The sequence below is a fragment of the Centruroides sculpturatus genome, unplaced genomic scaffold (assembly GCF_000671375.1).
Source record: "Centruroides sculpturatus isolate CEXI.00-Female unplaced genomic scaffold, Cexi_2.0 scaffold94, whole genome shotgun sequence".
In the NCBI taxonomy this organism is placed as follows: domain Eukaryota; kingdom Metazoa; phylum Arthropoda; class Arachnida; order Scorpiones; family Buthidae; genus Centruroides; species Centruroides sculpturatus.
In genome coordinates this window covers 635,919-653,457 of record NW_019384400.1, presented here as the reverse complement: position 1 = coordinate 653,457, position 17,539 = coordinate 635,919, and the positions used below count along the sequence as shown (strand labels likewise).

The window sequence follows — 17,539 nt, the reverse complement described above, 5'->3', positions numbered from 1 at the left end:
TCCAACCCCAAGGATCCAACCCTCTTTCTCCTCTTTCTCCTGCAGAAAATATCTATTCGACAATAGACGACGAAGAGGACACTGAACCACAACAACAACCATCTAGTCAAAAGCATCTTGTGCCAACAGACAAGGAGCTACCGGAAGAACCGGAACCTTATGGGGATATTCGACCGGACTTCGAAACACGCATCGCAACTTGTACGTGATGTGGACCACTTTCGAATAACCCCTAAAGGAAGCAAGTGTTTATTTTTTAGTTTTTCTGCCAATCTTCGTGGTTGTGATCGTTGTCGTCGTACAAATTTTTTTTAACGACGACTAACGATGATGCACCTGTCGATGCTGTGATAACGGTCCTTTTGACCCTTCGCCACCTCTTCATTTCTGCACATCACGCAATAGCATGGGTTAGGTTAATCCATGCAATTAAAAAAAAAAAAACAAAACATGAAGAAGATCGGCAAATGCTCAATTAAGTCGTCCTCGGAGCGTTTGTTAATCAAGTATGGGCCCACTAATAGATGACGACGGAAGTATAGCAATAAAAAAAAAAGTCATTTTTGGTCCTTTCTTGCGTTTAAATTAGGAACCACGTTTGCGATTCGCACTCTCCTTTATATATTATCTTTTTTCGAAACGGAAAATATCAATATGCAACCGATTTTATGAATGTTGTTAGAAGAAATTTTAAAGAGTTGGTAGAATATGTATATCCCATCATTAATATTATGCAATCCTGCCCTTTATAACGGAAAAAAAACCATTACAAAAGATATGCTAATAAGAGTAATACAATAATAATAATAATAATAAACAAATAAGAAATTTTTTCAGTCAAAGCGCGTTATATTCTTCCAAGATTTCCAGAAGCAGGAATTTTAAAAGAGAAACATTACAGTTCATAAACTACACGGAGCTATTTTTGTAGACTTATAAAGGGGCTGAAAATATGCGAAAAAAAAGAATATCTAAGAAGAGAAACCCTACAGTTTTTACAGACCACCGAATATATATATTAAAAAAAAAAATCCGAAATCAATAGAGGACGAAGGCGCTATAAGCGGAAAAGTTTTCAAGAAACACGAACATTTCGCGTTTTGTGGTAAAAATTTGTTTATCTTCTATATGGTGTTGTGTAAAACTGTGAAATTTCGTGCGGTCGTAATTCGTTTGGTTATTCCCTCGACCTCATAGGCCTACTACCAACAGGACTTTACCAATTTGTCTGCAAGAATTTCAAATTTCCTCAAACAAAACAACAAAAAAAAAGCGATTTTGTGCGCTGAATTGACATGTGTACAACATATCAGCTTTTGACTTGTGTATTATTTAACTAAAACAACCGAAAACGGTGAATGATTGTAATAAAAAATATAAACATAATTTTGTGTGTTTTCAATAGCCGTAATTTAAAAAAAAAATCACCGGATCCGTTACTTCTTATTATATATAGCCTAAGCTTATCACTGAAATTTGGTTGACCTAACTTTGTTGACTGGGGCAGACTTTCATTTACTGTGGAAGAATAGCCAGGACTTATCTAGTTCTTAAGAAATGAAAGGTAGAAAACACATCGATAGTTCCATTGGTAGCCGCAAGGTGGCATTTATTGCCTTCTACCGAGCATCCCCGTCGATATATCCNGCTGTCTATAATGAAAATTAATTAACTAAGGATTTTTTTGCCCTGCCAGGGTGTGGCCGAGTTATCCAGAGTGCCGGGTTATCGAGAGCCGAGTTTTCGAGGTTCTACTGTACTGGATTAACTTTTGGCTAGAACCTAGCTAATTAATGCAATAAATATTACATACCAAAGGTAGACTTGAGCTGGACTTGAAGCTACATTTGTCTACCTTGCACATCTGCTGCCAATTACACTACTGGACTTCTCAGGTCACTTGTTTTGCTGATTGGGAATGGCCCTCTAATTGCTCCGTTTATCTGCCACTGTAATTTGGTTATTAGAATAATTTAGACTTGGTTATCTAAGTGTAAAAATAAAATTATAATAAAAATTTATATTATTGTAAAGAATTTTCAACATCAATGAGTTAACATAACATTGAATATTCAGTGATATTTTGTAATTTAATTAAGGAGGTTTTCAAATTTCTGTGTGGGGAAAAAATATGAAATATCATCTAAATTTAAGACGCGTGTCAATTTTGATGTATTAAGTTAAAAAAAATATTTAAAATAAACCTAAATTAATTATAAAAGAAAAGTTATAAGAAGCATAATTATAAGTGAAATTTATCAAAAATATATTAATCTTGTTATAATGAACTTCTCAGAATTACAAACAGATTTTTACTATTCTAACAGGAAAGTGCAATGATATCTTTCAGTTTTATGAACATATTTATAATGAACTTTTCGTTTAATGTTCTATTTTTGTCTATTCTGCTGAGATAGAACTCTTAAAATTTTAAACTTTAACAATTATGTTGCAACTTATTTTCCTTTTTTTGCTATTGTATTCCAACTGGTAAACAACTATCCAAGGGAGAGGAGCAAGCTTGGAAGCAACTAATGAGTTGCAAGTATACTAACCTCAACAAGAGCCACAAGTTGTTATAGATACAGATGTAAGGATGGTTGTTTGTGCTTATTTTAATTTTGTCATTGTACTGCAATTTGAAAAAAAATTGTAGACCTATATATTACCACCATTATCCATCTGTCCGTCTTTCCTTAATCTCAAGAATGGAGTTAGATAGATGAAAGCCAAAACTATGGAAAGCTTAGAGCAGGAGGCCTTGATTAACTATATATGAACTTCTGATTTGCATCAGAAGTCATGTTATTTTAATTCAAAAATTTTCCCCTGAAAGGAGTTATATAAATGACTGTCATACCTCTGTTGTTATCAAGAAAAGTGTGGTATATAGGGGCAAGACATTACTAAAATTGAGAGCATATATTGTATTTTAAATTAAATAAATTAAAAATTACAGTCATTTGCTTAATTACCTTATTCTTCATTTAAGGCTTGAGGATAAGATGGCTCAAAGTGACATTCAGGGGAGAGATATATTAGAGGGCTCCTTCTGGTCCTCCCTCTGGAATACTGTAGGAAACCAAAATGTAGAAAGAATATGATTTTGAGGTGAATTAAATTGCGAAATTCAGAACTGAATTACTTTATTTATGTGAAATAAGTAAAAAAAAAAAAAAAAGAGATAAGTAACATATAGAAATAGCATCATTGTTTTCTATGACAATTTAATATTTAATCATTTGTTTGATAATTTATACATTTTTATTACAAACTTTCAGTTTAATAAATGTTTCTGAGTCCCCCTCAAGTTTGTTATATTGTACTGCAGTGAAAAAAATCAAAAATGCAAGATGTGCAGAAATTATGTAATGATATATCAAACATGTTCTGGACAAGAGTAGAGATGGAAAGTTATTGGAAGAATGGAAACAGATGAAGGCATTCAAAAATAGAAAGATTTATGGTTGTATCTGAAAATGTAATAACAAAGTTCTGGAGACGATTTCTGAAAATTGACATTTGATACACACAGGATGTTTCAAGATCATAAAGAAGCCATAAATGAGGATGATCTGTATCTTAACTGACAAGTAGAACAGATTCTGCTTGCATGCCAACTTGTCAATGAGCTATTATCAAAAGGAAACACAATGTATTTGATTATCAAATTTTAACCTTTATGAAAAGATTATATATTAGAAGATCAACATATGTCACATTCATCAGCATAAAGTAGTTAATTGTATTGATTCTTATGTAAACTATAATACAGTATATACAAAACCCAAGTTTCATCAACAAATACAACTGTAAACTGAGTTATCTTTTTAATCTTCTTGATTTAAACTAGATAAATATGGAATACAGACAACTTTTACTAAAACCTGATACATTGCAATAATGCACCATCAACTGCCATTTGCATCAATTGCATGATTTAATGCACCATCAACTGCCAAATGGCAGTTGATGGTGCTTTAAATCATGGAACATTATAAACTTGATTTAAATTCATAACATTAGTATAAATCTTCATCAAAGAATCAAAGTGTATTGTTGAATTGATATAATATGGAGTCATTATTTATTTCTATTGAATATTAATTCGAATAGATTTTGTAGAATCTTTATCAAATGCAAAAACTAAGGATCTTCACCTTTCTTGTGGAAAATGGGTGTATATGAAATTGACTGAAAATGAAATATTTTGTAGTTAATGAGAGCCTGATTAAAAGTTTCAATGGTCAGACTGTTTTTTGTTATGTGCTCTCAAAGTGTACAATTCACATAATTTTGATTGTTACCATGAAATCAGAAGATTAAACTACTTAAACAATAAATTGACACACAACTGTTTTTCCAGAAAATAAACAATCAGCATCATATGTGTTATGAATTATTCAGGATCTGTTCTCAGCATCATATGGGATTAATGACATGGATGTAATGGAAGTCTAATCCTGTTGGAGTAGTTGTTTAATGTGCGTCTCCTTGCCATTCACTTTAGGATGTTTATATTTTTGTTTGTGTTAAAGTATTAATGATAATACATAATCCATGGTTTGTTATTTCCTCATTTTACAAACACCAAACTCTTTCCCTTGTGAATTGCACACTAAGAACCTGTAATAAAAAAGGTCCAGTTTCAAGCCATCTGACTATTGGGAAAATTTTGAACAAGACCTCATAAATTACATATTTTATTTTTATTCAATTTCACCTAAACTCATTTTTCCATAAGAAAGGTGTGGGGTTCTTCATAAATTTTTAATAAAATAAAATGCATTAAAATTTGAAATTGTAAAAACATTTGTTTATAAATTTTTAAGTTTTCTAAAAGTACAAAGCTTTATAAACTCTTCACTTAGATGGATGAGGAAATTAATTCTCCTTACCAGCCTTCATGCACCACACAAACTTCATTTAGAGCTCCACTGCATAGAAAAAATTGCCGTTGAGCATGGCTACAGTAAAGGCATGATACGCGGTTTAGCCCTTGCCTGCGCCGACCATCCCCCATGCCGCAGTGGTACGCTGCCTACGCTGGACAGCAGCCACCAACCTGTTAAGAATGATAGGCACGCAGTTGTCCGATTCAACCAACATTTAGACCTCGTATACAGGGAGATTGCTTGCCGTAATCACACGAAGATTGCATACAGGAGAACTGGCGCTATTTATGACCTGCTGCGCAATGCCAAGGACGCGATAGATCTCAACAAGGCCCCAGGGGTATACTCCATTCTCATCAGGGATGATAGATTCCATAGAGACTTGGTTTACATTGGCTCTACTGTCCACTCAACACAAAAACGGTTACGTGAGCATCAATTGGATATTAAAAATAACAGGCACACCATGCCTTGTCGGCCTACGTTATCAACCTGGAAATTCGGGCAGACTTCCAAAACACCAAAGTAATCAGACAGGCATTTTGTATTGATCACATCCATCACCTGGAGGCCTGGGAGATTTATAAGGCCAACGTTGGGGGCACCTGCATCAACTTTAAAGATGGAGAAACGATCACGCAGGCATGGAGATTCTTATTCAAAGAATTCGAACTGGGGCAAGCGGAGGGGTGAAACGTGATACGCGCATTATTTACATCTCGGGCATCATCGTTCCAACGGTCAAGAGGAGACACCGTTTAGTCACCACCAGAAGCAGACCTCGGTGGAGGTTGAAAACATTTGTGAAGATTGTTATAGGACACAACACTGTTATAAAAAGATTTTGTGGTTTGTTGTTACTCAATGCAGTGTTAAGATTAGTAGTCATTTTGTGTTAATTAATTTCCTTCACATGTCCAACAGGCAACTGAACAAAATGAATAATATTTCTGTTTGGAATGTAACAAGATGATTGACTAGCATGTTGCACAGAGCAGCAATGATGTATTTTTTTCTAATAATTATTTTTAGAGGAACAAGTATACTTAGATTTTCTGGAGCAGACAGAGGGTTTTCAATTATGCCACTTTCATATTTTAACTCTTCAGAACATGAAATCTCCAGTCTCCTACACTTACAATTAGGTTAATGCTGATGTACTGTGCACCCACTGTCATTGGCACTGTCAATATAATGAGCAAGTTCATCTTTGTCTGTGTCAGTCATCACAACAACCTCAACTTTCATGTCATCTACTTTTTCATCTGTACTTGCATCATTCCCAGATCAGCTCTCTTCTTTTGCATCAAAAAACCACAAGATTTTCTTCTCAAAATCAAGATGGTTTGCTCTAGCAATGCAATTCTAGAATAATGAGTACAAACTAAAGAATAAAAAAAAAGAATCTGCATGAATTATGCTATATAAAGTTCACATTCATACAAAATGAAATCACAACTTTCTCTTTATTCTGCATACCACATGTAACCGTAAAGTTTCATAAAATTTTTGACAACGGTTTAAATTATTTCAAAAACAAAAACAGTTCCAATAATTTGCACTTGTTGTTATGGTGATCTAGGCAAGAATGAGCACCTGCAATTTTTGGCATAAACATTTCTAATTACTTTTAATCTAATGAACATACTTTGATTTTGAAGAGCCTGTGGGCTTCTGTATAAGTTTTCTCAAAAGCATATCTAGAATTTGTAAAAATGAGTATCAGGAGTCTGTATTAATTATTAGAATACTCTGTGATGTTGAGACAGATTTACATGAATCAATATTGTTACATATTTGATTCAACTGAATTTGATATTATATTGGAACTAATCAGTCAATACCATTATCATATCTTGTGCATATCTGTTGAAGTTTTTATAATTAAGTTAGAAAGTCGATTATTGTAAAGCACACTTGCTTGATAGGCTTTTTGTTTAATTATTACAGAAATTAACATAATAAGGAAATTACAATAATGACACATTAGTTTTGTTATTTTATGTGATAATTTTGAATTGTTGAAATTTTTAGTAGAAATTGAATTTGAACATTTGGATTACAAGTTTTTACTCCACTCTATCAACCAATTTCAAATGTTTTAAAATTATTAATAGATGATAACTTTATCTATTTTTAGCAATATATTTCTTTGATCATTAATTTCCATATTAACATAAAAAATAAAGCAATTTTCATCTGTTCCATTAGATGAAAATTGCTTAATTTTTTAATGCTAATATGCTAAAGCAATTGATTGATATATAAACATCAATCAGTTATAAAGAAAATTGCTTTTTGCCCTTGGTCCTAAGTCCTTATTATCTACCTCACATTAATAGATTTTTAATTAATCAATCAACTACTTTATACATATATGAAAAAGTTATATTTGTATGTTTACGAATTTAAAAAAAAAAAAAAAAAACCATATTACCTCCAAATTTCAAGCACATCTCACTTTTAAAAAGATTTAGGATTTTGAATGATAATTAGAAGTAAATATAGTTTAAAATTGTACTAAAGCATAAAAACATTAATAATGTATTTAAAATAAAATATAATTGATTCTATACTTCATAACCGGGTACATATGTAGACACTGGGCATCTTTAACATCACTCTTTATTCAGAAATAACTTGTTTCGGGCATATGCCCTTCATCGGTTGACTTTATCTTAAAACATTTAGTATAAGATATTCCTGAATAAAAAATGATGTTAAAGATGTCCAGTGTCTACCTATTGTATTGCACCCAGTTGTTGTGTATAGAATCATAAATTAAGGAAGACACGGTTTCGGAATAAGTCAATAAAATATAATTATTAAAAAATATAAAATAAACAGGAAATACTACAAAATTTTCATTACATACAGACATTTTGAAGAATGGTAAAAATTTTCTCAACTGTAAGATGCATCATGAGTTTAATTTTGGAAACATGAAATAAGTACAAGTTAAATTTAAAATAATATGGTATTTTACATTTATTATAGATGTAATTATTATTATGACTAAAATATTGTATTATATTTGCTATGCTTATATTACTTTTGTCATTTACAGATGGGAATCCGTATGAGGCCATACGGGGCATGTGGGAAGGAGCTTACGTGTCTCAGTTTGTTCGACTATTTCAAAGCAAATTTGGTTTTACTCGCTTGAGTATACAGGTAAGAATTTTATTACTTTTACAAGGTTTAAAACGTATCTTATGTAGATTAAATCAGCTTAACAGGATGTATGCTGCAATTATGTAAAAGTTTTGAACACGGAAAAATTTCTTTATAATTGAATAGATTCTTCAATAAAATAATCTGAGGATAGCTTGTATAAAATTGTAAACATTAGTTAGTAATTAAAAATGTATGTTTACTCTGAATTAAAAAGTTATTTTTATGTATCATAGGAATTTGGTCCATAAAAGTGTTCTATATGTTTAAAAATAGTTATTGATTGCAGTTTTTTTTTAGTAACATTTGATATTAATGCTTAATTCATTGTTGTTGAATACTATTTCCTCATACATCAAATTTATTTATTTAATATATGTTATTTTTAATTTTTGTGATATGCTATTTGTGTTGAATCTATCTGGGAAATTTATTGTTAGAGATAACTTTAATTGTGAGTTAATCAAATATTTTTGTATTTCTGTCCGAAGAATTTTATTTAACATTAAAAGTTAGTATTGTTAATTGGTTTTTATTTTTCTCCAATAAAAATTTTCTTGTTAGGATTTTGTTTTTGTAATATAGCAATATATTTATTCTTCTCAACAAAATATAGTTCGTATAATACATTTTTCCATAAATAATTTCAAATTTGTTTATTTTTATCACCATGCTTTCTCTATCTTTGTGATTTTATATCTTATACTCTATTTTTAAAGAAAATTAGTAATTTAAATATTCTATGAAGATAAACAACAAACCATACAGAATCTTTTCTGACACCAATTAAAATTTAATATCAACAGACTAACATTTTCAAGCGCAAATGGGATCTTCATCAGGTCAATTACAACTTGAAAAATGTAGTAGAATCTTATTTAAAATTATTTGTTATTTAAATAAACAAATAATTATTAAAAACAGTATCAAACTTTTTTAAAAACAAAAACTAATAAATAAAATAACCAGAATGACTCACTTAAAAAAATGGAAATGTCCAAAAAATGGACGGAAGTACTTCTGTCCATTTTTTTGGACATTTCTATTTCTTACAACAAGAGAGAGAAAATCTATTGTAAACCTTCTTATCAACCAGTTGTTCCATAGAACTCTGTCAACCCTCCTCATATCAATCTCTACACATTTAGATTGTTAATATGAAAGGCATTTATGCATTGTACAATTATCACTGACACATTAAAGGAGCTCAAACACATTGAGAGGATTGTTAGACATGACTTTCTGGCCACAGTAATATGGAAATTAATTTCTGTTCATGATTCAACAGGGCCCACAAGATAGGAAGAGGAGGAGGATCATTTTTAGCTACTTTCCACAGTTGCAAAGAATACACAGAGGTGGACAAACATAACAACTTAAAGATAGTCTATAAACACAGTCCCATAATTTTTAACATCTCCAAAATGATAAGATCAAGGACATTTGTTCTGGCACCCCGGGAGTATATACTATTCCACTATAGGACCAATGCTTTGATGAAAGACTTGTCTATGTAGGGGCAACAATGTGTAACCTTGCACAAAGAATTAAAAGACATCAATACACAGTCAGCAAAGATTTGGGTAGTATGATCCTGACATCTTATGCAAACCAGCAGCAAGTACAAGTTGAATAGGAGGAGGCCAAAGTAATTAGACCTTCCATGAACTCTTACACCATTGGATATTTAGACTGGAAGTCTATACAGCCCATAATAAGCAGCGTTGTATCAATTACAGGGATGCTGACACAAACAAATCTCACAAAACCCGATAAATTTGTAAAGCCAAATAACCACCAGATTACATTGGGCTCCTTTTCTATGATTATATTTAATTAATTGCTAAATAATTTGTCACTATAGGGAGGCATTAGGCACCATCTCATTATATAGCCTGATGGAATATGGTAGTGGTTAGCTTTTTGTAATATGTGGTTAGTGGTTAGTAATATTGTATTGGTTTTATGTAGAGATGTTTGTATATGTATCTATGAATTTTAATATATATCTTGATGATTATATATCAGTATTGTAATTTTTTCCTTTAGAATTGAATCCCAGTTTTATTTATTTATTTATTTTTTAATAATAATAAAGAGAAATTTTTATATAACTTAGGGTCTAATACATTATGTAAAGTTTACTTGTTACCAGGTACTGGTCCAATATATATAATAGACTCACAAAACCCTTTAAGTGACCAGTAAAATATTTAATTTGAAAACAACAAATGTTTTCGACCGTATTTTTCGGCCTTCTTCAGGTTAAAAATTCCGAGATTCGAAAAGCCATTGTGCTTAAAGATTTAAAAGTTTTAGAATGTTAGGTTCTAATAATAATTGTGAAGCTTATAAAATTTTGTTTTTACACAATTATATGCATTAGAATTTTATAAGCTTTACAATTAAAATTTTGTAAATACAAAATTTTTTGAAAGTTTCATTTTCATATTTCATAATTATTATTGTCATTTAATGCAACATTTTTTTAAATATTGAAATCTTTTTTGTTGGCTTATTCTATGATACTTATTGTTTAAAAACTAAAATTTGTTTATCATTGTTAAAGAAAGTATTTTTGAATAATCCTATATGCTGAAATCTTACACCTATCTAGCTAATATTTTTATTATAAACAAAAATTAATTTTTAAAATTTATGGTAACAGAAACAAAATATATTCCAAATTTTTTAATGGCAACATTGATCTTAGCATAGTTGTATTTTCACTTATTATTGTTTGCCTTAACAATAAAATATTTAAATAAAAACAATACTAAAAATAAGGTTGTTGTAATAAATAGAATTGTGTTGTTCTAACTTATAAAAATTCTCAAAATATATTTATAAAAATTTAAGTTATTATAATCTTTGAATTGGTACCATTATCAATATGTGTTTTTGTTACTGCTTGTAAGGAAGCCAAATTCTGTTAATCATATTAATTGGGAATGCTTTTAACCCTTTTTCACTCAACTTCAACCAACAATCAGTAACAAACATATATTGAAAATTTAATGTAATTATAGTGCTTATTATCTGTAATTGTTTTAATTTCAGACTATTCATGATGACAACTTCACATAAATTTCCTCTACCACTTCATGTTCACCATCAAAACAATTTTATTTCCCCTGTATTATATTTTATCATGAAAATACAGCAATATAAACGAATTTTTATATGTATTGGTGGTGCTATCCTGCTACCTATTATTATTCCTTATATTCACTTGGGAATAGTATATCAATTATGGGATAAATATACAATGAAAGTAAATAGAGAAACATGTTCTTGTTCTTGTTGGGATACAGCATTTAAAGGTAAGTGTTAATTTTTAAAAACTATAATGAATTTATATTTCATAATTATGATTCTCATAAACTATTATTTTGTTTATTTCGATTATGCAGAGATGATATTGGAATTCTTCAGTTTAAAAAGAGATTTTTTTTTATTCTTATATACAACTAATAATTAGTGAACTTGACAAAAAGCAGCAATAATTGTTCTATTGAATATAAAACATTTAAACCATATGAGTGATATTGATTTCAGATATATTTTCATACTGATTGTACAGGTGATATCAAAGCATCTAATTGTTTTGAATAGTGTTTTTCATAATCTAAATTCTATAAAATTTTACTTTAATTTTTTTTGAGAAAATAAATCTGTAATTTAGTCACTCTTTTTTATGAAAACACAAGTTTCTACTAAAACTATACATTTATATTTTATCAGTGACATAATTTGTCTAATGATTTTTAAAATTGAATAAACATTAATATAATACAATTTATCTAATACTAATTATAAACTAAATAGATTCATTATAATAAAGTAATAAGAGATTTTTTACTATTAGTCTGTAAACTGCTGTAGCAATTTATATTATTTCTCAACTTTTAACCTTTAATAAATTGGAGTATGTTTAAAAGTTTACCAATAACAACAAAGCTTTGTGTATATAGGATATTCTAAAAACTTTAAACTGTGAAATTGTCTTAATCTTTGTTAAAGGATTTTATTATGAATTAATACAGAAACCATTTTATTTTATTCATACATTCTAAATCTTAACATCAAAATTAATAGTTTGTTTCTTTAAAGGTGAGATAAGAGAACCATATAAATTTCATTCTAAAGGTAGCAAAGTTGTCTTTTTTTAATATAGTTGAATCTAATTAATTCAAATTATTAGATAAATCAAACCTGCTATTATTTCCATTGAAATTCATATTTAGTATTTAAAAATATAGTTAATTTGAATTTTTTTTAAAATAGACTCCTGTTTAACTAGCCCATATGAGACCAGACTTGTAAATATGATAGTTTTTAAACTTAATATTGTCTTTGTTTCATCTTTTATACCAAAAAGACAGTTCTTTACNAAAAAAAAAATATCATAAAAACAAAACTTATTTTCTTAAATGTTTTGGATAATTATAAATTTTATTGAAACAATAAGTTTATTTTGAATTGTTATTTTAAAATAAATACTTTCATTGAATTTAATTATTGAAAACTAACATTTGAATCATTAGTATTCTAATTTAAATATTTGGAAAAGAAAAATAAATATGTGCTAATAGCTAAAAAACTTGTAAATATTTGCTTTTACTGAAAGGTATTTCTTTATTATTGACGATCAATTTGGCATTGTGGCACAAAGGATTTGTGTCGTTCATATTTAATTATTGAACTTTTTGGATCTAAATTTAGTTTTATTTGCTTCCATTTCAAAAAATAAATTTAACGAATCATTTATTAACTCAATCCTTCTAATACTATCGTCAATCTTTTGAATATTGCGAAGTACTAAAAACTATGAAAAAATAATAGTGTCGTAATCATATACTATACGTTAGCGGTAAAAAATCAGTCAATTACGCAAAGTTATTTTTATTGTAGAGTTGATGTGAGATTTATATCTACTTTTCCTTGTCTTTCATACCTGTAGAACTCTTTTCTTGTGTGTGTGTGTGGTGGAATGTAGATACCAATAACAAGACTAGTTCTCTTCTAAGTTAATGCAAGTTCATATTTATTTAGTAGAAATTTTTTTATGATTCTATGACACAAAATAAATTGATTTTTTAATCAGTTGGTTTCTCTATCATTTCTTAAATTAAGATTAAAGCTGTTTTTAATTTTAAATTTTCTAATTCAAAATTTTTTCTTCTTCAAATCTAAAATTGATGATGAAATAATATGCACAAGGGTTTTAATTGTTAATAATATAAAGGTGCTACTTTTATAAAAGATAAGTAACTATATTAATGTATGATTAAAAGTCATTTTTGAGTTAAACATATTTAATTGTTTATTTGAAAGAGCTTTAATTGTATCAGTATATTCTTTTATTATGTTGTAATGTTGTCGCAGAAGCTTATGGTTACATTTATTTGGTTTTATATTTAAATTTTATTATTTTAAGAATTTAAAATGATATTAATAGTTTTTACAACAACTAAGTTATATTTGTTGTGAATAATTTCAAAGATTTTTGTTACAAATTTTACAAAAAATTAGTAATGTAAGCAATGCAACTTATTTAAGAGCAGGTTATAAGTTAAAGAAGGCAGTCGGTATGTGCTTAATTTAACATTTTACTCGTAGTAAGCAATTTGAAGTGAAATAATATGAATTTAAATTTAAAGTGCAATCCTTTCCAAACACAAATTTGTTTTTATATTTGTTTTTAATGACGGGTCGCAATGTTTGCGAGTTCGATTTCTATATTCCCGGGTGATATAATCAATACGTCAAAGCAAATAAAATGGTCATTAATTAAGAAGAGGTTTAGAAGGATTATTTAGATTGGCAAAAACATGATTTATCAGACAAAATTGAACTGTCTCATCATTGCAGCATTGTCAACTAAGCTCCCAAAATCTTAATTATATTCATATTAACAGTAGCTATCAGTTTTTATGTTTTGTATTCCATTATTCTCTCAATTTTTGAAAATAAAGATTTTGTAGTACGATGATAACAGAATTCAGTTTCTTTGGATTTGATTAATTTTTTTATAATGCAAACAATAGAGATTATCAAGAAAATTGGCAGAACAGGTGCTTAAAGATTATGATTTTCTGTAAGAAGTTTATTGAAATTGTAGAGACAATTTATCACTTCATTCATCGAAAATTTCATTAGATAAATTTTATTAAATGAAATATTTTTAATTATTCAAAGCGTTTTGGATTCCGGTCCAAATTCTACCATTCGAATTGTATAGATTAACTCTCCGGTCAAATTTTATTGGACACCAACATTTAAATAAAGAATACTTTCAAGTTTGTAGAGGGAAAAATAATTAAAGTAGGAATTAGAGAAAAAATATTTTAAGCTGATATTTTCCGAATTTAAGATAAAATTCATGTTTTTTTGACAGTATAAGACAAGAATGAAATTGAAATGTGATGCTTGGTAGTAGTAGCCATCTATATAAGGATTTTATCATCATTAGAATTAAAAAACTTCTTTAAAAAAAAACTCCTTGCATAACGAAACACAGATTCTAGTTAGACACCGTGATTAATTGGCAGGTTTTTTAGTGCAAGATGCATAATTAATTGTTACGAAATTGAAAACCTATTATTAGTAATTAGTTCCCAATGTTGGTAAGTAAACAACAGTCCCTTCTCGTTCAATTAAATTTCGTTGGTTTTTAGATCATTTATTTCGAGGGAAAAAAAAGGTTTTAAACGTTTGAAGACGATCCGGGTTTCATAGCAAAGAAATAAACATTTTAAAGTCACTTTCGGTTTACTTTTGCGTTAACAGACAGAGTGGTTACAGTTGGAGGAATTGATTATGGCTGACGGCAATGACAAACCGGTTAAAGAAACAACGTAAGAAGAATTTCTTTTCTTCTTCTTCTTCTTTTTTAATCTGTTGTTATTGACGATATTAATAGTTTATCTTCCGAAGTTGAACGTTCTTCGCTCGTATAAGTTAAAAATTAGCCCATTCGCCTTAATGGAGGAGTGCGTTAAAGAGTCGTCATTTACACGTGTGATCTGGATTTTCAGAAATGGGATTTCAAGACGTAACGGGTATAGCATTCTCGACAGTTACGGGTCGTACGACGTTAAAGTAGGACGTTCCCCTTCGTTTTCGGGTTATGCAGTGCGGAAACGTTACGATATATCCAATGCGGAAAGGAATTAGTTTACTGTTTTTTGTTTCGGTTGCTTGTTTACGTTTATTGTATTTGTTTCTCTGGCGTGTTAAAAAAAAGCACGTGACCAGTGGAAGTTGCCTAAGGACGAGTTGGAGTCGTTAAAAGTCCGGTTGTGTGGCATGGGGGGTACGAAAACGTCAATCAATGTGGTCGGCGACTGGTCCGCGTGGAGTTTGGTGATTTGATGACGCCTCCGCCTCTTTTCTACTCTCGCCGCCGGTGGATAGAGGCGTCGGGGTAAATGACCGATCTGTTGAGCCGCTGCACGTGTGAACGTGACATTGGCGCGAGCGGTTTATGGTCACCCGATCAAATTTCGGTCGAAATCCTATCTGGGACAACTCGCTCCTCTATTCCCCCCTCCTTCTTCTTTGCCCATCCGATTTACGATTCGTCATTCGGTTGTTTATTCAAAATCGAATTGTTTCTTTCGCCCTCCGACGCTAGTCGAGTGTGCGCTTTTTTTAACGTTTTTCTTCCCCCCTCCTGTTTTGGTTTCGCTTAGTCTTCGGTGACGAGAACTATGACCGGATCCTCTCGATCCCCATAACTAGGCCTCAAATGAACCTCGAGGTAGTATTCTAATTTAAATATTTGGAAAAGAAAAATAAATATGTGCTAATAGCTAAAAAACTTGTAAATATTTGCTTTTACTGAAAGGTATTTCTTTATTATTGACGATCAATTTGGCATTGTGGCACAAAGGATTTGTGTCGTTCATATTTAATTATTGAACTTTTTGGATCTAAATTTAGTTTTATTTGCTTCCATTTCAAAAAATAAATTTAACGAATCATTTATTAACTCAATCCTTCTAATACTATCGTCAATCTTTTGAATATTGCGAAGTACTAAAAACTATGAAAAAATAATAGTGTCGTAATCATATACTATACGTTAGCGGTAAAAAATCAGTCAATTACGCAAAGTTATTTTTATTGTAGAGTTGATGTGAGATTTATATCTACTTTTCCTTGTCTTTCATACCTGTAGAACTCTTTTCTTGTGTGTGTGTGTGGTGGAATGTAGATACCAATAACAAGACTAGTTCTCTTCTAAGTTAATGCAAGTTCATATTTATTTAGTAGAAATTTTTTTATGATTCTATGACACAAAATAAATTGATTTTTTAATCAGTTGGTTTCTCTATCATTTCTTAAATTAAGATTAAAGCTGTTTTTAATTTTAAATTTTCTAATTCAAAATTTTTTCTTCTTCAAATCTAAAATTGATGATGAAATAATATGCACAAGGGTTTTAATTGTTAATAATATAAAGGTGCTACTTTTATAAAAGATAAGTAACTATATTAATGTATGATTAAAAGTCATTTTTGAGTTAAACATATTTAATTGTTTATTTGAAAGAGCTTTAATTGTATCAGTATATTCTTTTATTATGTTGTAATGTTGTCGCAGAAGCTTATGGTTACATTTATTTGGTTTTATATTTAAATTTTATTATTTTAAGAATTTAAAATGATATTAATAGTTTTTACAACAACTAAGTTATATTTGTTGTGAATAATTTCAAAGATTTTTGTTACAAATTTTACAAAAAATTAGTAATGTAAGCAATGCAACTTATTTAAGAGCAGGTTATAAGTTAAAGAAGGCAGTCGGTATGTGCTTAATTTAACATTTTACTCGTAGTAAGCAATTTGAAGTGAAATAATATGAATTTAAATTTAAAGTGCAATCCTTTCCAAACACAAATTTGTTTTTATATTTGTTTTTAATGACGGGTCGCAATGTTTGCGAGTTCGATTTCTATATTCCCGGGTGATATAATCAATACGTCAAAGCAAATAAAATGGTCATTAATTAAGAAGAGGTTTAGAAGGATTATTTAGATTGGCAAAAACATGATTTATCAGACAAAATTGAACTGTCTCATCATTGCAGCATTGTCAACTAAGCTCCCAAAATCTTAATTATATTCATATTAACAGTAGCTATCAGTTTTTATGTTTTGTATTCCATTATTCTCTCAATTTTTGAAAATAAAGATTTTGTAGTACGATGATAACAGAATTCAGTTTCTTTGGATTTGATTAATTTTTTTATAATGCAAACAATAGAGATTATCAAGAAAATTGGCAGAACAGGTGCTTAAAGATTATGATTTTCTGTAAGAAGTTTATTGAAATTGTAGAGACAATTTATCACTTCATTCATCGAAAATTTCATTAGATAAATTTTATTAAATGAAATATTTTTAATTATTCAAAGCGTTTTGGATTCCGGTCCAAATTCTACCATTCGAATTGTATAGATTA

At 29.4% G+C, this 17,539-nt stretch overlaps 1 protein-coding gene across 1 annotated transcript in view; it reads left to right on the top strand.

Annotated features, from left to right (window-relative positions):
* LOC111618625 (protein BCL9 homolog) overlaps positions 1-17,539 on the top strand; it is a 208,512-nt gene that overhangs the window by 60,270 nt on the left and 130,703 nt on the right. The window contains exon 2 of the mRNA XM_023360181.1: positions 7,963-8,069. Coding sequence (XP_023215949.1) covers positions 7,963-8,069 — 107 coding nt within the window. The remainder of the gene's footprint in view (positions 1-7,962; positions 8,070-17,539) is intronic.